Source organism: Euprymna scolopes, chromosome 7 (assembly GCF_053919585.1).
Source record: "Euprymna scolopes isolate OS-2025 chromosome 7, ASM5391958v1, whole genome shotgun sequence".
Classification (NCBI taxonomy): Eukaryota; Metazoa; Mollusca; class Cephalopoda; order Sepiida; family Sepiolidae; genus Euprymna; species Euprymna scolopes.
In genome coordinates this window covers 33,541,979-33,567,737 of record NC_136488.1, presented here as the reverse complement: position 1 = coordinate 33,567,737, position 25,759 = coordinate 33,541,979, and the positions used below count along the sequence as shown (strand labels likewise).

At 32.7% G+C, this 25,759-nt stretch overlaps 1 protein-coding gene across 4 annotated transcripts in view; it reads left to right on the top strand.

Annotated features, from left to right (window-relative positions):
- The window catches only part of LOC145279670 (chromobox protein homolog 5-like), a 164,686-nt gene that overhangs the window by 65,061 nt on the left and 73,866 nt on the right, over positions 1-25,759 (top strand). For 2 of the 4 annotated variants that reach the window (XM_080130930.1, XM_080130931.1), the window contains exon 3: positions 13,716-13,754. The exons of the other annotated variants lie outside the window; for them this stretch is intronic. In XM_080130930.1, coding sequence (XP_079987056.1) covers positions 13,716-13,754 — 39 coding nt within the window. The remainder of the gene's footprint in view (positions 1-13,715; positions 13,755-25,759) is intronic. 4 annotated transcript variants of the gene reach the window in all.

Below are 25,759 nucleotides of genomic sequence, written 5' to 3'. Positions count from 1 at the left end.
TTCCTTATTTGGTAATCATTTATTTAGCAAATGCAAACTAGTCTTTTGTATTTCAGTTGTATCAGACTATTTTCCTATATACTTTTTCGACATCAGGTAAGGTCTTCCTGAAGTTCATCTTCTGAGTCAAATGTCAATTTTACATTTCTTGGCTTCAAAATAATAACGGCTGTGTTTATTATGAAACTTGACTCGTGCAGTAAACTAGACTCACTTTATGTGTGTTCTATTTAACATGGTTTGGTTTGCAGTAGACAGTTCCACAGAGCAAAATATTCTTACCGTGTCGAGACGGAAAAAACACGCGAAATTGCTACAGAAAAGGTTTAATATTTTTGGAGCAATTCTGGTTTCTGATTGGTTGGTAGCAGAACGTGAATTAATTCGATTTGTCAGTTCCTAGCAGCATCGTTTATAAATAGAATCGCCCGACTGTGTGGGATCATACCCCATTATGAGTCAAAAATATTGCAACAAGCTTGGTTGATAGTGCGGGATCTATTAAATTGTATATTCTTTTTTGGGGTCTTGTCTAAGGAGAGATTAGTGGTAGAAGCACCAGCACAGGTGTGGCAACAATACTCCATGCAGAGTACAACACTATGTTCATTTTTTTTTTTTTTTTTTTTTTTTTTTTTCACCCCATTACCCAGAATCTTAATCTTATCTGTTAAAACATTTTCAGATTATTAGAAAAAAAATTTAAAAAAAGAAAGAAAAGAATTACAATTTTTTAGCAGGGGGTTCAATTTCCTATCAAATACAAATGTTTTCTAAGTAATTATATTACATTGAATAATCAGTTTAGTTCTAAATTCTTCATCAGGCACAACAGATGGCTAAAGGGTACAATGGTCGAAATTTACTATGACTATAAACAAGTCTAAACAAATATATAATGATGACAATTCCTTATCTTCGCCAAATTTGATGGAGCAATTTCGCTATTAGCTCTCAGTAATTGTTCTCTTGTCTGTGTCTCTTACTGTCTGATACTATTGGATTTTTTTTTTTTTTTTTTCACATCTTTTATAAGAAACTTTGACCACTATCTGTCCAATCCAATGTAACTTTCAAGTAGCATTTTCTTTAGTCAGTCTGGCATAAGTTTGAAATAGTAATTTCTATAGTCTGTTGGCTGTAATTTTGAAATAGTAATTTCTTTCGTCTGTCTATTGTAATTTTGAAATAATTTCTTTTATGTCAACCGTAATTTTGAAATAGTAATTTCTTCAGTTTTTTTACAAAGGAATCCCCACTTATCAAGGATGGAGGCCACTCGAGGATAAGGGTTAATGAGTGTACAGTGGTTATGGGGAACATGTCATAGTCATCTTTAGTAGTGGAAATTTGGTAAATTGGATTATTTAAGGGGATGGCTCATCAAGAACTTGTTTATGTTGGACTTAAAGACAACCATATTGTAGTCAGTTGGAAAGCAGGAAAATGGAACAGTTCCACAAACATGCAGTTCTAAGAAAGAAGCTTTGTTCATGGCATCTACGTTTAGGTTTAGGCACAGATAAAGAGTGGGGAAATTATTGATGGTGGTTTTAGCTAGACAAGTGTTTTTTCATGAAAGTCAGGAAAGAGGGGGACCATGGATTGGAGCTCAGATGAGCACTTACCATGAAAATAACGATAAAATAGAGACAGGCTTACAACATCTCTTCTGTGGGAAAGAGGTTGCAGGGAAGAGAAAAGGGCAGCCTCCACTAGGCTACAAAGTCTTTTTTTTTTTTTTTTTTTTTTTTTTTTACACAGTGATCACCACTTATCAAGGCCCGGAAGCCACTCAGGGATAAGGGTTATTGCAAGTACATTACGTTAGTGTGGAGATTTGCTGAAATGTTTACTTAAGGGGGCGGTTCATTAGGAATTTGTTAACATTGGACTTGAAGACATCCAAGTTGTAGTCCGGAGGGAAGCAGGCAGACGGAACAGAGTTCCACAGGCGTGCAGTTCTAAGAAAGAAGCTTTGTTCATGGAATCCGCGTTTTGATTTAGGCACAGATATAGAGTGGGGGAAATTTTTCACAGTGGATTCAGCTAGACGGGTGTTTTTCGTGAAAGATTGGCGAGGGGGGACCAGAGATTGGAGTTCAGACGAGCATCTGCCATAGAAATAACGATAAAACAAGGACAGGTTTGCAACGTCTCTTCTGTGGGAGAGAGGTTGCAGGGTAGAGAAAAGGGCATCCCCCACTAAACCACGAAGTCTATTTTGTACTCTGTCAAGGCAGGATAGGCTGTTTTTAGCAGCTCCTGCCCGGATATGGCAACAATATTCCATCCTTGGACGTACTTGGCTTTTATATAGATAGAGAATTGCATCAGTAGTGAGATATCTTCTGGAGCGGTAGAAGGATCCCACCATCTTTCCAGCGACCTTGGCAACAGATTTAATGTACGTGTTCCATTTCAGATCAGGAGTAAAGGTCAAACCCAGAAGCTTGTCAAAACACTGAGCCTCACCCAGACGAGAGCCATCCATCACAGTTGATGCCAGCTGGGGATCAGAGCGTTGATGATGCAAGGATAGGAGTTTGGTTTTGGATGCATTAAAGGAAACCAGCCACATCTTCCCCCAATGAACCACGCGCTCGAGATCAGAGGAGAGAGAATCAGAGAGAACTTTGTCATTTACAGCCTTTGATGTGTTGCCGTAGATGGTCGTGTCATCAGCATAGATGTCAACAAATGATTTAAGTATGTGTTTAGGGAGGTCATTGATGTAGATCAGGAAGAGAGTTGGGCCCAGGATTGACCCCTGAGGGACTCCAGCATTTATATTGCAGGCCTCCGATTTTGTCCATCTACCACTACTCTTATGAGCCTAACGGAGAGAAATGATTTAATGATTGAGAAAACATTTCCAGTTATACCGTAGCTGGAAATCTTGTGAAGTAGACCGTTATGCCATACCTTGTCGAAGGCCTTTGATATGTCAAGAGCAATTGCCCTAGAAAGAAAGCCTTTGTCAAGAGATTCACTAATCCTGTGGGATATAACCGTCAGCACATCTGCGGTAGATCTTGCAGAGCGGAAACCATATTGTGTGTCACTAAGAAGGTTATTCCTGCTGAGGTGGTTGACTATTTCTCTATTTAATATGGATTCCAGCAACTTACTCATAACACACAGGAGACTTATTGGTCTGTACTGAGAGGGAGATGACTTATCACCTGAATTCTTAAATACAGGGCAAACTGATGAGGTCTTCCAGGGAGTCAGAAAGCACTTCTCCTTAAGGCAGCACTTAAATAGTTTCGTAAGTATGGGAGCAAGTTCTGGTTGAAGCTTTTTTAACACTATAATTGTGATGCCATCAGGGCCAGTTGCTTTACTGGAGTCTAGGTTCTTTATTAGCTTGGCGACCTCATGCACGGATATTTGTATGTTACCTAACTTGTTCTGTGTTATAGGAGGAAATATGGGGAGTTGATAACCTTCGTCGCATAGGGTAGAATTAGCTGCAAAGTTCTTTGCAAATAGTTTGGCCTTGACTGACGCTGACGAGATGACCTCTGGTCCATTGATAATGGTTGGGATAGAACGCACACTTCTGTTCAGGATCCTATTTGTTATTTGCCAAAACTGGTGGGATCCAAGCCGCTGATCAGCTACCTTGGATTTAACAGACTGGGCATATAGCTCTCTTGCATTTTTTATTACTCTTTTACAGTGGTTGCTGGCAGACCTGAAAGCAGCTTTAGTCTCAGTGCATCTATTACGTTGGTAGCTATGGAAAAGGTGATTTCTGTGTGCGATAGCAGCAGCACATTCTGGGGAGAACCATGGCTGGCTGTTAGGTTTTTGTTGGAATTTTTTAGATGGTATGAATTGGTCTATGCCTACAATTAACCATTCGGTCAGATCTGATACTATAGAGGACACTTCCTTTTTAAACATGGAGTGCAAAGGTAAATCAGATATGAATGTACGGAAGCTATCCCAGTCAGCCATAGAGTATCGGTATACAGTACGGTGGAGGGGTACGTCTGGGGGCTTCTTACATTTCGTTTTTATCTTAACTGATACGACAGAGTGGTCGAAGGATCCTAGAGGAGAATGAACGGAACATGAACATAGCTTAGGGGAAGTTGAGAGAAAAAGGTCTAAGAGGCTTGCATATTGACCGGGTGTATCGGGCACACGGGTGGGTTCGCGAACAATCTGAGTGAGGTCATAAGCAATGGCAAAATCATGACAAAACCTTCCCTCATCATCTGTCTTATTTGAATGGGTCAGCCATTCCACGTTATGGACGTTGAAATCACCACATATGTGGATGTTAGCCGAGGGATGTGAAGACAGTATGTGGTCAATTTTCTCAGATATGCTCTTAAAGATAGTAACTCCGCTGTTGTGGGGCCTATAGAGGGCAAATATAAATGCAGTGGTGTTAACAAGTGCAACCCTGAAGCACATATAGGGTAAATTAGGATCTTCTCTAGAGATATCCCTGCCACATGGGAAGCCATCCTTAATGTAGGCACATATTCCATGCCCATGGCGATCTTGGAGGTCAGATTTAGCTGTTAAATTTGAGTATCCGTTAATTATGAACTCGTCTAGGGAAGTGGTCGGCCCTATTCCAGTTTCACTTAGAAATAATATGTCCGGTTTCGTCTCCTGTAATTGGGTTTCAACCTCTGGAAGGTTGGAACGTAGACCCCTGATGTTGGAGAAGGAGACCTGGTAGTAGGGGTCTACGTTGAAAGATGGGGTTCTAGGTTTAATCGAGTTTTTATTCTGGAGATATTTCATGTTGAGGTTTTGGGATTTGTGGAATAGGTCGGCATACTTGGTTAGAGCAGTACAGAGAGGGAAAGTAAGAGAGAAATAGACAGGAAAATTTTTTTTTTCTCAGATATGCTCTTAAAGATAGTAACTCCGCTGTTGTGGGGCCTATAGAGGGCAAATATAAATGCAGTGGTGTTAACAAGTGCAACCCTGAAGCACATATAGGGTAAATTAGTATTTTGAATTCTGTGAAGTCAAAATATGCTGCCTCTAGCAGCTCCTGTCCAGTACTCCATTCTTGTACATATTTGGCTCTTATAACAGTGCTCCATCGTAGTATGTACTTGGCTCTTATACAGGTATAGAATTGCATCAGCAGTGAGATATCTACGGGAGCTGTAAAATGATTCCACTATTTTCCCAGCAGCCTTGGCAACAGATTTGATGTATGTGTTTCATCTCAGATCAGGAGTAAAGGTTAGACCTAGAAGTTTGTCAAAACATGGAGCTCCCCTAAGACGAGAGCCATTCATTTCGATTGATGCCTGATGGGGGAGGGGGGGTGCTCAGAGCATTGATGACGCTATCCCATTTTTAAGTATACTTTTCAAATAGACATACTCACCTAGTGTCAAATGTAAGCAATGTCAGGCATAAGTTTAAAATAGTTCTTTGGTTTGTCAGGCATAAGTTTGAAATAGTATTTTCTTTGGTTTGTAAACAGATTTTTAAATAAAATAATTAATTTTTAAATTTACAATTTTATAGATGCAAGAATGTTATTTCATACTCATACACTTAATTCATCATTTATTTTCCTGGCAGATCTTTTATTTATGTTTTATATAATTAGAAGTTGATAAAAGAAAACAGAATGGCCACGTCTGCCTTGAGCAAACGAAGGTGTTGTTTACTTAAATGTGCGAGACGTGCTTAATGACTCGTTCTACTTAAATGTGTCCAAATTCAATCTGGTTTTTATATCATGTACTGTAGCTCGGGAGCCAATGCCGTTGAGAAAGGGGACAGCCAAGATTATATCTCTGTTTTAACAATTATTTGCTAGAAGGCTAAAGAAGAAAAAATGATTTGTTTCTGAATTAAAAAGAAGACCCAATAACCAGTATATAAAGTTTTGGAAAGAGAAAAAACTTAAGGTACTTCTTCATTATTAAAGCAAAATGAACATATCCAAAAATTCTGAAAAATAATAAGCTAGAAAATGAATTATTAATGAAAACATTTTTTGAAGGCAGCAAAAATTGAATTTTGCTAAATTGGCCTAAGATTTCAGAACATAATTACAAGTGGAACTCTCCAGTTTCTTTTTTTTTCTGTTTTTTTTTTTTTTTTCTTTTTTTTTTTTTTTTTTTTCCTTTTTTTTTTAGCCAAACTCAATTTTCATTAATTATCTTCGAAAATATTTTTATTAATAATTAATTTTATTGTTTTTCATCATTTTTGGATACGTTCATTACTGCAACATAACAATTAAGTAGGTACGATTAGTTTTCGAATTTCACTCTAATAACAAAGCACCAAATTTTGTTTACTGGCATATTGATCTGTTCTCTAACATCTGTATGACAGTAGAGATGAAAAATATTTTTAAAATTCAGTAATTTTTTATTTTTTTCTTCATGAATAGTAATGATAGAAAAATATGGAATTGTTTTGTTTTTTTTTCCATCCCAAACAAGGTGCATTGCCACGGAGACGTAAGGTACTACTGTGAATTAGGCGCCATGCCTAAAAGGGCATCCAGTGTGTGTGTTAGCAAGATGTTTGTTCAAATTACATTTAAACCTCTTCATGTTGGTACAGACAGGGAGCAGAGGGAATTCCAAAGGCCAGCACAGTTTGAGAAAAGTTATTAGAGTATAAAGCCTTCTGGCATATAGGGGACCTCAATAGTGAAGGGGTGGAATTTTGCTGCTTGCCAGGTTGGTTTAAAAGTGATGAGTCCATACCTCTTACAGTCATTTCCACTTACAAAATTTTTAACTAGTCACCCATTGAATTATGCGGTGCACATTGTCTAACTTTCATGATTTGAAAAAAAAAAATCAGTGTTTTAACGTAATAGTTGTAAGATGCCATCAAACATATTCATAAGAACTAGAACATTTCAAACAACTGGTTTTACTATTAAGATCCCTGCTGATTCTGTGTTCTTGTAGTATTTAGGCACCTCATTCAAGCAACCTAGGATTCTTATATCAAGAATAACAAGATTTAATCGATTTTAATTTAGACAAACTCATGCTGTTTTTTATTGTTTTTTTGTTTATTTTTAATCTTTGCATATGTTTTTTTTTAATTTTTTTTTTCAGACTTGGTAATATTTAAAAAAAAAAAGTTTTAATATTTAAAAAATATTTTTACTTAAGGGAACAGTATGGCAGTCCATCTTAATTTAAATCTATTTCTTCTTGTTCTTGACATAAGAATCCCACGTTGCTTGAATGATGTGCATAAATATCACACAGATAAAGAATCAGCAGGAGCTAGTTGTTGTATGTTGTTTGGTGAACATAAAATAGTAAACGTCTTTAAAAAACTTCAGTTTAGTCCCACCCCTCCTCTTTGTCAATGAAAAACAGGAAGATCAATTTGATGTTACATGTCGAGATGCAATTTAATCCGATATAATTAGTGTCTTGGAGATCAAATGATTTTTCATGCTGATTATTTCCTGCCTAATGTGACTATGTGCATCCATATTTTACAACGTCGTTCTTATCTTTTACAATTAATAATTAGTCATAACTAATGCTGCTGCCATCTTTTGTTGTAGATAAAATATCTTTACGAACTGTCAAGTGTTGCTCATCATTGTTGGCTCATCTGAATCTTAAGATGTGTCCATCAGTCAAAAAGTCTATCACATTTCTGTTTTCAAATTGCATTTTCACCCGTCTGTGGTGCATAAAGTTTGACAACAAATCTTGATTGCTAAATATGAAGATTGTATGAAGATATTTAATATTATTCCTTGTTTTGTATTTGGCTTGGCAAAATTTTAAATGCTGTCTTTTGGCTTTTCTGAAAACGCTTATAGTCTAATCCACATGTCACATTTCTGCCCCGCCCCCCCCATCTACAATTGATAACCCAATGGCAGAACAGGATTGTTTATCTATTTGTAAATTGCCACTTGTTTTCGTCTTCTCTTACCAACAACGACTATATTTCATTCCTCGCATTGTGACAGCCTTCTAAATCTCTACTACATATATATATATATATGCATGTGTGTGTAATTTTCGTAGTTTAATCTTCAGTTTTTAAGCGCAATAGATTTTTTTACTACTTATCAAGGTCCAAAGGCCACTCGAGCATAAGGGTTAATAAGTGCACGGTAGTCACTGAGACAACAGCAACAACATTAATAGTTATTGGTGGAAATGAGGAAAAATTGATTATGGGGGGGGGGGTCTCAACAAGATTTTGTTTACATTGGACTTGAAGATGACCACATTGTAGTTAGCTGGAAAGCAGGCCAGTGGAACAGTTCCTTTGGTGGGCAGTTTAAGGAAAAAAGATTTGTTCATGGAATTTGCGTTTAGATTGAGGCACAGATAGAAAGTGGAAGGAAACTGTTAATAGTTGTTGGAGATAGACAAGTATTTTTTAATTTTTTTTTTTTTTTTTTTTTGTGTGAAAGATTGGCAAGGAGGGATCATAGACTGAAGTTCAAATGAGCACTTGCCATGATTTTTAATTCCAGAGCATCTATATATATAAAAGCGAAAATGTATGTATGTTCGCTTTTTCTGTATGTCTACAAAAAGCTTTTTTTGCCGTCATTCTCGGTTGGCTCGCTCCTTCTTAAAACCTTTTATATGCTGTCTAAATAATAATATCTACGACTAAGGATCTCGGGTCGCAGCTATCTTTAATTTACCCGACTTTTACAAGTTATTTTGGAGATCTTTTTTGATCACCGCATAGCGGGGAAAACAGAAACTGGTTTCCAGCGCAAAACTAGATCAAACATCACGCGACTTTCTCGCACCTGCTAATTTTACTTTATAAACGTCAACTTAACACACTTATCAATTTATCTGTTTCCGTGGTCGAGATGGTTAGGTCGCAGGGTTTTTTCCATTTCCTTTCCACCTCAGTGTCAAAGGTTCGGTGTTAAAGCCTACCTTTCTACTAAAATTTTTTTTTTCTTTTACACCTCCAAACACCCGGCCAACGTTTTTTTTCTTTTTAACAGCGTTGTTTTGATCTACCTTCCCCCCCACCCCACCCACCAACACACACCTCCAAACACCCAGGCAACGCCGGGTACCCCCGCTAGTTTATAAGTACATAATAGAAAAAAAATGCATAGATTTCAGCGATTATATCTTTATTTTTCAATAGACTCATGTTAGGCTGTTTTTTTTTTGTTTTTTTATCCAAACAATCACTATCTCCAAGATGTGTAAAACTGGCTGTAAAAAAGTATTTCTTTACTGGAAAATAAGGATATCATTACTGAAAAATATCTTGTCTATTTAAATATATAAATTGTCACAAAACAATGTCCGGATGAGACATTATTTGTTATGACCTGCTGGGTGTACATCATCTAGTTTCCCTAGCGTTTGTTTGCATGATGCAATTAAATAAAACAAATCAGGTTTCTTTTCAAATGGCCATTGGAATATAAATTCCAGGTTAATATTTTCCAGAGGTAAAGTAATCAATGAAGTTTTAATGAGGTTAATACAAGAGTGCTCAATACCAAAGTAGGGCAAGAGATATTTTTTTTTTTTTTGTTGCATATTTTGGTCTGTCAGTTACTAGTAACCGGTTAACCGAAACATGCTCATGAATGTGTAGCGACATATTAATGCTTATGTAAAGCAAAAAAAAAAAGTATAAAATGGCTGAATAAAGATTCTGGGCAAGTCTGGGAATAACAGTTAAAAAAGACAAAATAATATGGACATCATTTCCATAAAATATACTTGAAAAAGCAAAAGTTTGAAGGTCCTTGGTAATAGCTTACAATAGGTTTACAGTGTTTTCATGTGAACGTTTTGCCTTTTATTTCTGTTTTTTTTTTCTTTTCTTAATCATTTGTTGGTTTTCACATAATCATTAATCTTTGTCCAAAATAATTTCCATTCAAATGTTAAGTCAATCGTGAATTTTATTTTTCAATACAATTTATAAAACTTAGTAAAATTATGTCATAGTAGACAAATTCTCGTCTCCTCTCTAAAAACATATGCAAGCCTTCAATCTGATAAAATTCTTTCAAATGATAGTTTTCATGCATTTTTATATAACTATTTTAGTAAGAACAACTTTTTTTGATTATTGCTTCCTACTCATTTGCCTCTATCACCTGCTCTCTTTCGTCTGCTCTCTTCCTCTCTCGTCTGCTATCTCTCTCTCTCTTCCTCTCTCATCTATCTCTCTCTCTCTTCCTCTCTCGTTTGCTATATCTCTCTCTCTTCCTCTCTCGTCTGCTATATCTCTCTCTCTTCCTCTCTCGTCTGCTATATCTCTCTCTCTTCCTCTCTCGTCTGCTATCTCTCTCTCTCTCTCTTCCTCTCTCTCTCTCTCTCTCTTCCTCTCTCGTCTGCTATCTCTCTCTCTCTCTCTTCCTCTCTCGTCTGCTATCTCTCTCTCTCTCTCTTCCTCTCTCGTCTGCTATCTCTCTCTCTCTCTCTTCCTCTCTCGTCTGCTATCTCTCTCTCTCTCTCTTCCTCTCTCGTCTGCTATCTCTCTCTCTCTCTCTTCCTCTCTCGTCTGCTATCTCTCTCTCTCTCTCTTCCTCTCTCGTCTGCTATCTCTCTCTCTCTCTCTTCCTCTCTCGTCTGCTATCTCTCTCTCTCTCTCTCTTCCTCTCTCGTCTGCTATCTCTCTCTCTCTCTCTTCCTCTCTCGTCTGCTATCTCTCTCTCGTCTGCTATCTCTCTCTCTCTTCCTCTCTCGTCTGCTATCTCTCTCTCTCTCTCTCTCTCTCTCTCTCTTCCGCTATCTCTCTCTCTCTCTCTCTTCCTCTCTCGTCTGCTATCTCTCTCTCTCTCTCTCTCTCTTCCTCTTTCGTCTGCTATCTCGCTCTCTCTCTCTCTTCCTCTCTCGTCTGCTATCTCTCTCTCTCTCTCTTCCTCTCTCGTCTGCTATCTCTCTCTCTCTCTCTTCCTCTCTCATCTGCTATCTCTCTCTTCCTCTCTCGTCTGCTATCTCTCTCTTCCTCTGCTATCTCACTCTTCCTCTGCTATCTCACTCTTCCTCTGCTATCTCACTCTTCCTCTGCTATCTCACTCTTCCTCTGCTATCTCACTCTTCCTCTGCTATCTCTCTCTTCCTCTCTCGTCTGCTCTCTCTGTCTCTCCCCGCATATAATCTCCCCTCACTTCCACTATATCTCTCTCCCTTCTGTCGTACTCTTTGCTCTCCCTTACTCTTTTTTTTTTCTTTTTAAATTTTTCATCATCTTTTTTGTCTTTCTGGCATTGTCATCGCCTTTCTTCCATTGTTTCTGCGTTTTTCCCCTTTTTCTTGTAATTTAAGGATTAAAATTATTATTTTTACAGCAATAAATTGGATCTTTTTTGTTTTAACCAAAATACATGGAATGATGTAGCCTGTAATCGTTCACTTTAATTCTCTTCTCCAGCAATCTGCAATTTCCTTAGTCCTATACATAAGGAATATATAGCATGTATAAGTAAATTTTTAGCTATTTATTTTAACAGTGCTCAATCTTTTTAATATCAGTGTGTTTAGAATTGTTACACAATCGCAAACATATTTAGACTTCAAATTTTATCAGACGACTAAAATTTTAATTTTTGTGAAATGCTTGAGAATCCCTAACTCTCTTCACCACCAAACTCTAGTAACTCACTAAAATGTTTAACCCATTGGTTAGTCAGCTGGGTTTTCAAGTATCTTTTAAAAGAATTTGATGAGATTTGGAAGTCGAGACCTGTATAACTGTTGAGAGATTGTTTTAATTGAATGCAACGTTTTTCTAAATTTTTTGGTACATGAAAGTTTAAGAAGTCTAATTTTGTTTTTTAGAATTTATATATTTTTATTGTAATTTTGTATACATTACCAATATGCTAGCTTTTATCATTTTGAGGTGCTTCTATATTATAACAAAAATATCAAATTTCAAGTCAAACGAATGGTACCTACGTAATTGTCATGTCACAAATAGTAACGTATCGAAAAATTACAGAAAACTATATGGTAAAAAAATCATTAATTTTAATGAAAAGCTTTCGATAACGTTTACATGAGGAATAAAATTTGTCCAATTTTTAATTTTGCTTGTTACATAAGCAACAAAACTTAATTATCTCCCTTGTCAACTTACCTTTTTTTTTTTCTTTTTTTTAGTAATCCTATCATAGTGATTTTACTTTATTTCACAAATTTCTTTTTTCATTAATAATTATTTTTCTACCTTATTTTTCGTAATTTTTGGATATGTTACTATTCAAGACTTGATAATTACATAAATACCATTTGTATCACTTGAAATTCAATATTTTTTTAATATTATAATAAAGAACCACCCATTTTGATTTGGTAAATGATATGCAAACATGCAAGAGTTTGAGAATTTTCCAAAGAATGCTCACTGGTTCTAATAGGTATGGGATGATTAATCGGAATCAAGAATTAAAAAAATCTGAATCTTTTTTTGGTATCAGAAAAGTTTGTGCCTATTTTCAAAGGCCCAAAAACGATTCTTTCGATTGTTTTATTTGTTTATGTGTAAAACTTAATTTTTTCATAGCTCGTATTAATGACGAAATGATTAATATTTATTGATTTTTTTTAAACTACCAGTAGAACTAAAATCTATAGATCACTTCTACAAATGTATTTATTAGATTTGCAAAAATATGCATCCATATTACAAGGGTTCTACAGCGACTACTTCCAAGATAGCAAGCTTCAGAAAGTCAACTATGTTGTGGGAATGTTTGTTGGTCTTGGCTTCTATTATGCTCAAGAAAAAATAGTTAAGAGGGTTGGAGTGTGGAGCATCTTGTCCATCCAGAATTTTACCACACTCCTCAGCATCACCCCTTATTTTGCTGACTTGTCAGACTTTGCTGCAACATTATGTGTGTGTGTGTTGCTCAACGTTGCTTAAGTTAAGCAACGTTGAGCCTGGCTAGTACCAGATGAGTGACCATTTGGGAATTCTAGGCACTGTTTGTGCTCTCTGTTCATCTCAGCATTGTTTCCACTTATCCTGAACCTCCACTTGCCATTAGTATTTTACAGTGCTGACTCAAGAGAGGTGTGATTGGAGATTGTGCAACTCTTGCCACAAAATTTCCATGTGCAGGCACCTTTACAGGTGTTGATAGTCTGTCAAAACTGAAGGAAGCTACCGTGTATATATATATATATATATATATAATTTTTTTTTTTTTTTTTTTTTTAATTCAATTTTCACCCCAAACAAGGCGCAGTGCCACTTTGAAGCAGGGAGCTACTATCGGGGACTTAATTAGCAGGGCCATTATGAAGGGAGATGAGTAGAAAGATGTTTGTTCACATTACACTTGAACTTCTGCATATCAGTACAGTTGGGAAAGCAGAATCCCGGAAGGGAGTTCCAAAGACCTGCAGTTTTGGGAAAGAAACTATTGGAGTAAAAGGCTTTCTTGCACCTAGGGATCTCTACTGTAAAAGGATGAGACTTATTAGCTTGTCGGGGGTGGTTACGTCGGGGAGGTACAAGTGTTTGCAGTTCGTCAGAGCATTCACCATTAAAGTATTTGTATGTATGTATGTATACACTCACTCACTCACACATCCTCATATTAAGGATTATAATTAAATCTCTTTAAACTAATTTGTGTTTTTTGTTTGTTTGTTTGTTTTCTTTTTTTGTTTTTTTGTTGTTTTTGTTTTTCTTTTTTTATGTGCTTATATTTGGCTTATGTATAAATTTCCGTTTTTTGTATTTTATTTTTAAATTTATAACAGAAACTGGTTTGGCAAAAGGAAACAGTGTCTCCATTTCAGGTAGATATTTTTTTGTCCCTATTTGCTTGCCTTCTCATAAGGGCAATAAGACATAAGGTTGCTTTTTTAAATGTAGGAAAAATCTAGTTCCTCGAAAATGGCATTCTGAATTGAGACAAAAAATTGCCTCAGTATAGAAGAATTTCTCCTTCACTGATTGAGTAGAGAACAGATGAAGTAGAATATTAAAACAGATACTACACTTTAATTCTAACAAAAAGACCCAAGATTGTCAACGGTGGTGGTGGTGGTGGTGGTAAGGATGCAGTCAATGAAAGTTACTGTTGGTCATTTTTTTTTTTTTTCATTCTTACTTTACAAAAAGTTATTTTTATAATTTTATCTGATTAAAATGCAAACTGTTTCTAATTAAAAACTAATTATAAATCATTGAAAAAGTTATTTGAACCTTTTATCGGGCATTTTATTGTTCAATGAATTATTAAATAACAATTAATATTCTCCAAATTTCAGGGTTTTTTTTGTTTTTTTTGTCATTTGAAAGGGTTTTGGAGACATAACATGGGCATGATATTATGACATTCAAACAGTTCAGACTTGCATTGTCATCTATAACCATTAAATATCAATTAAGCAAGATTCTATGCATTTGATTTCTTTAAACTTTTAATTTTAAGCATTTTTCCATGTAATGGATTATGGTCAAAATTAGGTTACCATATATTTCGGCGTATAAGGTGATCGTCAGATAAGATGAGGTACAAAATTGGAACAAATTTTAATAAATTTATCATATATCGGTTGTATAAGACAACTGCTAAATCATGAAACATTTGTTTAGCCTAGGCTAGAGATTGCAACACCCGGTATCTTATGAAATATTGTTTTTAAAAGATGATTTTTTTTTACTTAAAGGGTCATCTTATACACCAAAATATATGATAAGTACTCTAGGCATAATGATTAGTAGCATTATATCTTGATTACTGCAAAACGGTTTCAATTTTATTTTTCTAGTGTATGTATATATATATGTCCACTATCTTGCTGACAAGATTCTCTCATTTCTGAAAGATCAAACTATACCTAAAAATATAGCGTCAAGCCCTTCCAAAAAAACTTTCAATTAAAACAGATAACCTTGTGTCCCTATCCAAAAATAAAAAAATAAAAACCTAAACAAACACATGAAATAAATAAATAAAAGAAATCAAAACGATTTTTAGAATTAAATGACCCAACGAAGGTTGATATGCTGGTTAAATAAAACAAGTAACCTACCTATCTTGCTGAATTAATTTTTTCTTAGTTTGGCCACATTAAACAATGAATTGGTTTCTACACCTAGTTTTGCTAAAATTATAACACAAGAAAATAAAATTAATGAATTATAAAAATATTTATTTTTTGCACTACCATAGTTTATATTTCATATTTTTTTAAAAATATTGAGCTCTTCATATGTACAAACTCTGCTGTTTTTAATTGATTCAGTTTTGACATTCACATCTGAACGACCATTTTCAAGAAGTTGAATTTTATGTTATACTAATACTGATGTCAGTGATGAAAAGGTTCAGATTTTAGCATGTGGAAGACTTCAAATTAAAGAAAATAAGCTGAAGAAAGCAAAACTGTCACAAAGTCACCTAAAATACAAATTCAACAACTGGCACAAAAAATAAATTTAAAAAAAATGAACCAGTTAAAATGATAATTATTAGAAGTATTCTTTAAAAAAAGTCCAACATATGTAACGTGAACTGAAGTTGCACCTTTTCCAACCATGCAATTTAATAAACAGATCCTCGTAGTAAAGTTTTACATAATCATCGCTTTAATATCAATGCAAAATATGGTTTTGGGAAAATTGTCACGTTCACCTACATAATGTAGAATTTCTAAATGTTTTAAGTTTTTTAATTTTATTTTGCACCTGTTGTTTAATTTCTAATCGGAGTCAATTTTCTACAAAATAACATTTCTAGAATAACCAGCATAGATTGTCTTGAAACTTTTCCAACAGTAAATCTCTCCTCAACCTCTTTATGATAACTTAGATATCGACTAATCTTACCTTGGTCTTGTACAGGGTTTTCGTTTTATATGGCATACTAATGATGTGCATAATGGATATGGTTACAGACTATGTAATCAGCTACAATGAGATCTCTTATTACATCAAGAGTGTTCAATTGCACATTGATGCTGTTTGGAAAGGTATGAACCTACAATTTCTGCCTAGCCATCGGCAAAATAATAACTGTTGTTCAATAGATCTTGTATAATGGAATTTGCCTTTTGGCATTAAGTAACCTTTAATGTGGCTATAAAACACAAGACGGAACTAATCGTGAATTTAAAAAAAGCATCAAATATATTTGACAATGTATTGATTTGTTTGCAGACTGTTATCCTCATCTTCATGGATGTTGTTTCACCACATTTCGACCAACTCACCCTCTGGCCTTCTTCAGGTGATTAACCACAACAACAACAATTATGAAGATGAGGATAAGTTTGCAAATAAATAAATACACAAATGACTCACCTCAAAGGATAAAAAAGATATATATATATAATATATAATTGACAATATTGTCCTCATTAGCGATACCACGTGGACACAAAGTTAATTTCTTGGCATAAAGTCTCTGAAGTTACATGATTATCACCAAGGACAGTAGTTTGTTGCTATTTATACTTCCAAGATTTATACTCATTTATGCACTTGAGTGAAATGCTTTACAACATATATCCAAGTACTAATCAGGCTCAACATTGGTGATTTTATGAGGCGGTTCCAAAGGTAAGGCCTCATATTTTTTTAAACTCAAAAGCTAAAACGTTTAAGAGTTACAAAGACAGTAGTGGTTCCATTAAAATGAGTAACCTTTTGTGCTATAGAATTTATTTTGATGTCTGGGACGTACTTTATCACTCACACGTCACCACTCTGAAATCAACAAACCCATCTCCTAACTGTTGATATCTACTGCATCAGTAAGTGCTAGCGAATGTTAATTGGTTAAATTTTTTCTACATGGGAAAATTCCATGACGCGTCTCTGCTTCTGATACACGTCCATGATAAGAGTTTCTTAGCATCTCACACTGTCAATATCTGCAACAGAGAACTGAAACTTTCAGATTATGAACGTATAAGTTCAATCATTATAACGATGCCATTTACAATCCCTTCTGATCCATTTAGGCGGAATATAAAAGCAGCATTACTTTTGGAATGTTCCTCATATAATAACCTGTATATCAACATAATTCAGAGTAGATACTCGTACTAGGTACATTTTTAGTTTTGTTTTGTTTTTATTTATTTTTATTTTTTGTTTTCTTTTTTTTTTTTTTCTTTCTCTCACATGCATGCACTCTTTTTCTAAATCATTTATTAAATTTGTTCAAATCTCAAGTTTTTGTTGGTCAACACACATTGGTTAAAAAATAAAAAAAGAAAGTATTTCCATTGCTAATGTGTAGATTAAGTGTACACATTTTATTTTAAATGTGACCGTATATCTCTGTCTGTCCATCGTCACATTTAAGTTTGAAACAGCAGTTTTGTCATTCAGGTTGAATGGATACATGTCAAAAATACTTTTTTATTTTCATTACCAAAACATCTAAAGTGTGAGAATTTTCTTCCTGAAAATGTTTTTTGCTAGTGACCATCTCTGATTTTAAAGACGCCATTAACCAATATGATACCAAAATGTGGATCATATCTGAAAGTATTTGTAAATCTACCTTTAACTTTGATGTTTTTCCCCCATTTGCTTTATTGAACCAATTCCAACTTTATCCTCTGAAAATCTTAGTTTAATTCTATTTTCCTTCTTTCAAGATTTTTCCAGTCATTCTTCAAACTTGGAGAAAATCTAATCTTCATATAATTTCTATAGTAAAAGTAAGTTTTATAGATGCTAAATATTTTAATTAGTTGTTTGTGATTTTATGTTAGTATAAGAAGAATTACCTGCAGGGAGTTGGAAAGAGTACTAGTAATAATTTGTAATAGCTCGTATTATTTGAATTCTTCAAACTATTGTTCTCATCTTGCGTATCATTTTCACCGTGTTTCGGTCAATGTAACCTCCAACCTTCTTCAGGTGTATCTTGTAGAACTCATGAATGTTTCGGTCAAACTCAGGAATCTGGACAGAATTTCTAACGGAAACCTTTGTTTACTTCACAAGGGTAGCATGCTCTCGTTCCGTCAGCCATGACTGGATATAGGTCCTAAGTAATTTGCAATTGTAGTTTTTGGTCGCCCACACCGTGAATTACTTAGGACCTCTCTCCAGTCATGGCTGATGGAACGAGAACATGCTACGCCCGTGAAGTAAACAAAGGGTTCCGTTAGAAATTCTGTTCGGATTCCCAAGTTCAACAGAAACATTCCAGACTTCGATAAGATACACCTGGAGAAGGTTGGAGGTTACAGCAACCAAAACGTCATGAAAATCTCACTGAAGATGAGAACAGTAGCACGATGGATCCAAATAATATGAATAACCAATCTTCATCTCACAAATTTAGTAACTTAATTTGTAATAGGTATTATGATGACAAGAGTTGTTTTCATTATGAAAGTGAGACATTCAAATATAGGTCGGAGATTGGAATGTAAATTCTCAGTTGGATTTTGAATTCAAAGCTGTCCATTTTAATAGGTTGTGCTTTTATACTTTGTTTTAAAACTTTGATGGTATAAAAAAATGGATGAGAATTCTTGGGAAAGATGTAGAACAATTAAAGTAGCAGGTCAAATTCACAGCAAACTATGAAGTGGTATGATGATGATTTAAAGAATGTATAAAACAGTTTGTGATAAATACAATAAGCAGTCGAAAAATAAATCAATATTTTCACCAAATATAGATGACCCCCTTATGCTTTGCTCTCTCTATATTATATGGAAATAAATGTAATAGTCGGATAATGCTGGTATATATATATATATATATATATATATATATATATATATATATATAGCGTTTGTGTTTTCATTTGTGATTAAACTTGAAGAAGAAAGTATTTCTTAAAATGCCAGATTAATTTGTTGACCAAAAAAAAGTTTTTTTTTAATCAGTAAATGCTGCTTTGCAGTTTTTCCATAACATGGATCTGCAATTAAGATAATTGTGTTGTGATACATAACCATAAGAAGAAATGTTTCACATAATTATTTGAGAAATATTGCATACTTTTTGTTCTACCAGATCAGGCTGTTTGAAGATAGCAACTTCTTGACTTAAAATGCACCAAAGATTCATGTTTTTTTTGTTTTTTGTTTTTTTTTTTGTTTTTTCCCCCTTTGCAAAACTCAATCCTTTTTTTGCAAAGTCAAAAATAGAACAATCAAACCGAACACCACAGGTAAATATTTAAAGATATAATGAACTTGGAACATAAAAACTTTTAGCAAAACACTGGATTCAGCGTTAAATAACTTGAAACAGGTTGATATGCCGTAAAACAAAATAGTTAAATCCAACTTCTGTTGTCCATAAAGAGAATAGGGAATCACAACTTGACAGTAGGAGAGAGGGCTGTTTAGAAATAGTATGTAGTTAAGTAGTCGGTTGGTGTCTAGTAGAAGTGCTTGCTGAACCCTGTCCTCGAATTCTGTGCTTGTACTGCCTAGAAAAGGACATGTTAATGGAAAATTCCTTCGAGCCAATCTTAGCTAGAAAGATTGGTTTGCAAAGTGAGATTAACTGATGTGCATATTTAGCATGTCTGCATTAATTCATTGAGCTTCTTACTATTACGAGAATGAAGAAACAATATAGTGAGAAATGAATACCAGAGCGAACTGTGGAGATGGTCAGTCGGGAAGGAATATTCAAAAATATTCTAATTTGTTGTGACCATTGTAGCATGTAATATGCTGAACGAAAATTTTTCTCCACTTTATGAAAACTGCAACTTTCCCATGTAATTATTTAACAATGTGTAAAACCAAACAGATGCCATCTTTGGTTTGTGGATAAAAATATTGCCTTTTTTATGCCAAAGCAATAGATTTAAAATCAGTATTCTTGTCCTACAATTAAGACACCCAAATAAATTACCTGGCATGTGAAACAAAAACATTGGCAGTGAAACACTTAAAACAAAAAAAAAGGTAGAATATTCAACTTTGTGCCAGTTGGTGTTGTATAGCATCAATTGTATTTGGGCCAATTTATACAATGTAAATGAAATTAGATTATTTGCTTAGAAAACAATATTATTTGGCCAGAAAGATTAACGTTTGATTATATGTCATTGAACCAAAACCCTTTGATATTTATCTATAAATTATTTTTGGTGCTTGTGCAGAAAAGTAATCTTTAAACCAACGCATTTCAATTGAAAACATTAGATATTTGTGTGTCATGTCAAAATTAGTATAAATTACAAAAAATGATCCAGTAAAAAAATAATTACAAATAAAATAGAATTTATCGAACTATCAAGTTTTATCATGTTTTAATTTGGAAGAGTTGTGCGGCCAATTTAGTCTGACAGAGGAGATAACCTTTGATTTAAATTTAGAGTTCACCATTTTAAAACACACAATCTCAAAACCTGATTGTGGATGATCTTTTGTTAAAAATACATCTAGCACATCGTCTACTAGATCATTTTTGTGTAATTTTTGTAATTGATATCAATTTTGACATGATACGTAAGTATGTAGCGTTTTCGCCTAAAATGTATTAGTTAAAGATTACTGAGCTTTTTTTTTTTTTTTTTTTCCTTCAATTCTATTTAATCTTCTATGCTTTGCTTCAGTTTCACATAACAATTTCATCACTAAATATGCTGTCCTTGAAATGACTCAAGACATCCAGTGGTGAGGCTTCATTTAGAGGAATGGGAAATATGGAGTTGTCCCTTAGTTATCATTGTTCTTAGGTTAATTTTGGACCAGAATAGTAATACCTATTAGGGCATCTGGTGCTACCAGATCAGGTTGTCTGAAAATACTGGCTTTCTAACCAAAAATGCACCAAACGTTTTTTTTTCCCTTTTACAAAACTCAATCATGTTTTGCAAAACAAAAAACACTTTTTTTTCCTACAAAACAAACTAAACCCCATAAAAACGTATAAAGTTTGAGGAGTAAAGGCTTTTTCCAAAATTACTGTATTTGGTGTTGAATGGCTTGAATGAGGTTAATGCGTCATAAAGCTAAACAACCAAACCAAACACCATACATATTTGAATATATATAAAGAACTTAAAGCATGAAATATTTTCCTAAATTACTGGATTTGGCATGAAATAATCTGAAAAAGGGTTGATATGCCATAAAACCATATTTCAAATGATTCCTGGTCAACGGAGATAGAAGCCTTTCGTAACATAATAAATACCTTGCAGAATTTGTTTTTATTGCCATTTTCATGTCAGGGGCTACTATTTGGTATATAACTTACAGGGGTACTATGTAGGGAGTTGAGCAGCAAGATGTTTTTTTTTTATATTACACTTGAACTTCTGCATGTCAGTATAATCAGAAGCAGGAACCCAGAAGGAAATTCCAAAGTCTAGCAGTCCTAGGAAAGAAAAGGCTTTCTTACATCTAGGGATTTCTACTATGTAGGGGTGGGATTTTACTGCTTGTTAGGTTTGTCGGGATATTTATGTTGAGGGGATGCAAGAGCTTGTAGTTCATTGGAGCACCTACCATTAAAGTACTTATAAAACAGGCAGAGGGATGCAACATTTCGTCGATGAGACAATGGTTGAAGCTTAGCTAATTGTCCTAGACCTATTAGGTTGGCAACTCTTTTTTGAGCGGTATAAGAGGGAGAGACTAGTCACAGATGCACCAGCACAAATGTGGTAACAGTACTCAATACATGGGTGAATGGTGGTCTCGTAGAGATACAGGATACTCTTAGGCTTAAGTAACTTTCCAGCACAGTAGAGAGAGCCCACCTTCTTTGCAGCAGCTTTGGCAATTTCCTCAATGTATGTGTTCCAATTCCTGTTCCCTGTGAACATTAAGCTGAGGAGTTTGAACGAAGTACTTTCAGGTAATGTATCATTAGCCATGACTATTAATGAATGAGAAGGTTTGTTGTGAATATTAAAGGAACGGAACATAGTCTTGGTAGCATTGAATGTTACCATCCATTTTTGTCACTACAGACTGAAGGTCTTCCTTTAGAGTTTCCACTATTGCCTTGGATATGTGTTCATTCATTTTCTGCTCGTGTCTGTTATAAAGCATGGTCAACAAATATGCCCATCTCAGAGACAATTTTATCAGAGAGGTCATTTGTGAATATCAGGAATGATGTCCAAGGATCGACCCCTGAGGTACACCCACATTTATATCTTATTGTTTAGACTTACAACCATAGAGGACAACCTGGATTCTTCTCTTATTTAAGGATTTAATTATGTTAAGTATTTTGAAATATCTTAACTACTTTTAGAAATGGAGAATATTGCATGAATAGTGAATAATAGATTCCCAACAATTGAAGCCAATGTCATAATGAAAAACCGAAACATTAAAATTTGACAATCTAACAACTGAACTAATTTGGGGAAACATAAAAACTATTCGAAATTATTTTAATCGTCAAAAAACACTTTTTGTTCTTAAACTCCATGTTGGCTTTTTAAAAAAAAATTTATATTTTTGGCTTTAATTAGATATTTGCATTAAAATCAATATGAGGTAATAAATAGTAATAGATAATAAAAATTATATATGAAAATTTCCTAAGAAAAAAATAACCCGATTTTTTTTTTTTTTTTTTTTTTTTTTTTTTTTTTTTTGTACAAAAGTCTATCACAGTATTTTTTTTTTAAATCTTGAAAGAGTGTTTTTACTTGGATGAAATTTCATTTTTAAAACAATTTATTTATTGTTGCTTTAACTATGTATAGATTAGCACTAAAAACAATTTAATGTAATTTAAAAAAATTTATTTATTGTTGCTTTAACTATGAATTGATTAGAACTAAAAACAATTTAATATAATTAAAAAAGTTATTTATTGTTGCTTTAACTATGAATTGATTAGAACTAATAACAATTAAATATAATTAAAAAACTTTTTATTTATTGTTGCTTTAACTATGAATTGATTAGCACTAAAAACAATTAAATATAATTAAAAAACTTTTTATTTATTGTTGCTTTAACTATGTATTGATTAGAACTAATAACAATTAAATATAATTAAAAAAAGGTTATTTATTGTTGCTTTTACTATGTATTGATTAGCACTAAATACAATTAAAGATAATTTTTAAAAAAATAAATGTTATTTATTGTGGCTTTAACTATGAATTGATTAGCACTAAAAACAATTTAATATAATTTAAAAAAATGGTATTTATTGTTGCTTTAACTATGAATTGATTAGCACTAAAAACAATTTAATATAATTAAAAAATGTTATTTATTGTTGCTTTAACTATGTATTGATTAGGACTAAAAACAATTTAATATAATTTTTAAACAAATAAATGTTATTTATTCTTGCTTTTACTGTGAATTGATTAGCACTAAAAACAATTTAATATAATTAAAAAATGTTATTTATTGTTACTTTAACCATGTATTAGCACTAAAAACAATTTAATATGATTAAAAAAAAGTTATTTATTGTTGCTTTAACTATGTATTGATTAGCACTAAAAACAATTTAATATAATTAAAAAATGTTATTTATTGTTACTTTAACCATGTATTAGCACTAAAAACAATTTAATATGATTAAAAAAAAAGTTATTTATTGTTGCTTTAACTATGTATTGATTAGGACTAAAAACAATTTAATATAATTAAAAAAGTTATTTATTGTTGCTTTAACTATGTATTGATTAGCACTAAAAACAATTTAATATAATTTAAAAAGTTATTTATTGTTGCTTTAACTATGTATTGATTAGCACTAAAAACAATTTAATATAATTAAAAAATGTTATTTATTGTAGCTTTAACTATGTATTGATTAGCACTAAAAACAATTTAATATAATTTTTAAACAAATAAATGTTATTTATTCTTGCTTTTACTGTGAATTGATTAGCACTAAAAACAATTTAATATAATTAAAAAATGTTATTTATTCTTGCTTGTACTATGAATTGATTAGCACTAAAAACAATTTAATATAATTAAAAAATGTTATTTATTGTTGCTTTAACTATGTATTGATTAGCACTAAAAACAATTTAATATAATTAAAAAATGTTATTTATTGTTGCTTTAACTATGTATTGATTAGCACTAAAAACAATTTAATATAATTAAAAAAGTTATTTATTGTTGCTTTAACTATGTATTGATTAGCACTAAAAACAATTTAATATAATTAAAAAATGTTATTTATTGTTGCTTTAACTATGTATTGATTAGCACTAAAAACAATTTAATATAATTAAAAAATGTTATTTATTGTTGCTTTAACTATGTATTGATTAGGACTAAAAACAATTTAATATAATTTTTAAACAAATAAATGTTATTTATTCTTGCTTTTACTGTGAATTGATTAGCACTAAAAACAATTTAATATAATTAAAAAATGTTATTTATTGTTGCTTTAACTATGTATTGATTAGCAGTAAAAACAAGTTAATATAATTTAAAAAATGGTATTTATTGTTGCTTTAAATATGTATTGATTAGCACTAAAAACAATTTAATATAATTTTTAAAAAAATAAATGTTATTTATTGTTGCTTTTACTATGAATTGATTAGCACTAAAAACAATTTAATACAATGTTTAAAAAAATGAATTTTATTTATTGTTGCTATAACTATGAATTGATTAGCACTAAAAACAATTTTAAATAATTAAAAAGTTATTTATTGTTGTTTTAACTATATATTGATTAGGACTAAACACAATTTAATACAATTAAAAAAGGGTAAAGGGTATTTATTGTTGCTTTAACTATGTATTGATTAAAACTTAAACAATTTAATATAATTTAAAAATGTCATTTATTGTTGCTTTAACTATGTATTGATTAGCACTAAAAACAATTTAATATAATTTAAAAAAATATAAATGTTATTTATTGTTGCTTTAGCTATGAATTGATTAGCATGATGTAAATAAAAACCTTATTAGAAAGAGGTTGAAATAAGTATTTTTAATCCTAAAGTCAGTGGAGTGTGTGTTCGCACTTGGATATCCATAAACAAATGTTTTTTTGTTTTTTATTTATTACAATAATATTGTGTGACCTGATGTTTGTATATTTTGAGATAAGGATTGATAATTATTGTTTGGATTATTTCGATTGTTTGGACTTTTGTTTTCATCTTGTTTTTTACACAACATGTCAGCCAGAGACGGTCGAAGGTTACATCAGCCGAAGCATTGTGGGAAAAACAGCCAAGATGAAAACGATAGTCTAAATAATACAAAACATTTAAAAAAAAAAAAAACCTGGCAAATATAACCAGTCAACAAAGTGCAAGAGAGATTCAAACCATTGCACTTAAAGGGACAGTTAGAATCTTAAAAAGATTTCTCGGTTGGAATATGAGATAGCAGGTGAATGTCTGGCATCCAGTAGGATGTGCCATACCCAACTTGAATAAAGTGACAAAAAAAAATGGAAAAAAAGAAAGAAAAAATAAGTAAATGAATGGATAAAGATTGTTAACAACATAGGAAGTTATTCAAATAGTCTACAGCAATTTATTTTAACTACGTATTGTTTTTTCTTCTTTCACAATGATGTAATTCTTCCAACCTAGCAAATGTATGCAACCAGATCATATTTTTGCTAGACTATTAAATTTTGAAAATACTTTTTATTTCTATATAAATTAAAGCTTCGATATTAAAGTACCTTATTTCAGTAAGTATCTCTCTCTTATTTCTCAGCCTTCTTTTTCCTCTCTAACACAGGTAACGTCACCTTACTTTCTGTTTATCCAAAATTGACTGATTCAATGAGTTTCATATTTTTATTTTTAGTTCTTGTCCAGAATTCTCCCTCTATTAAAAAGACAAAAAAAAAAAAGAATATGAATGATGTACATGCAAAT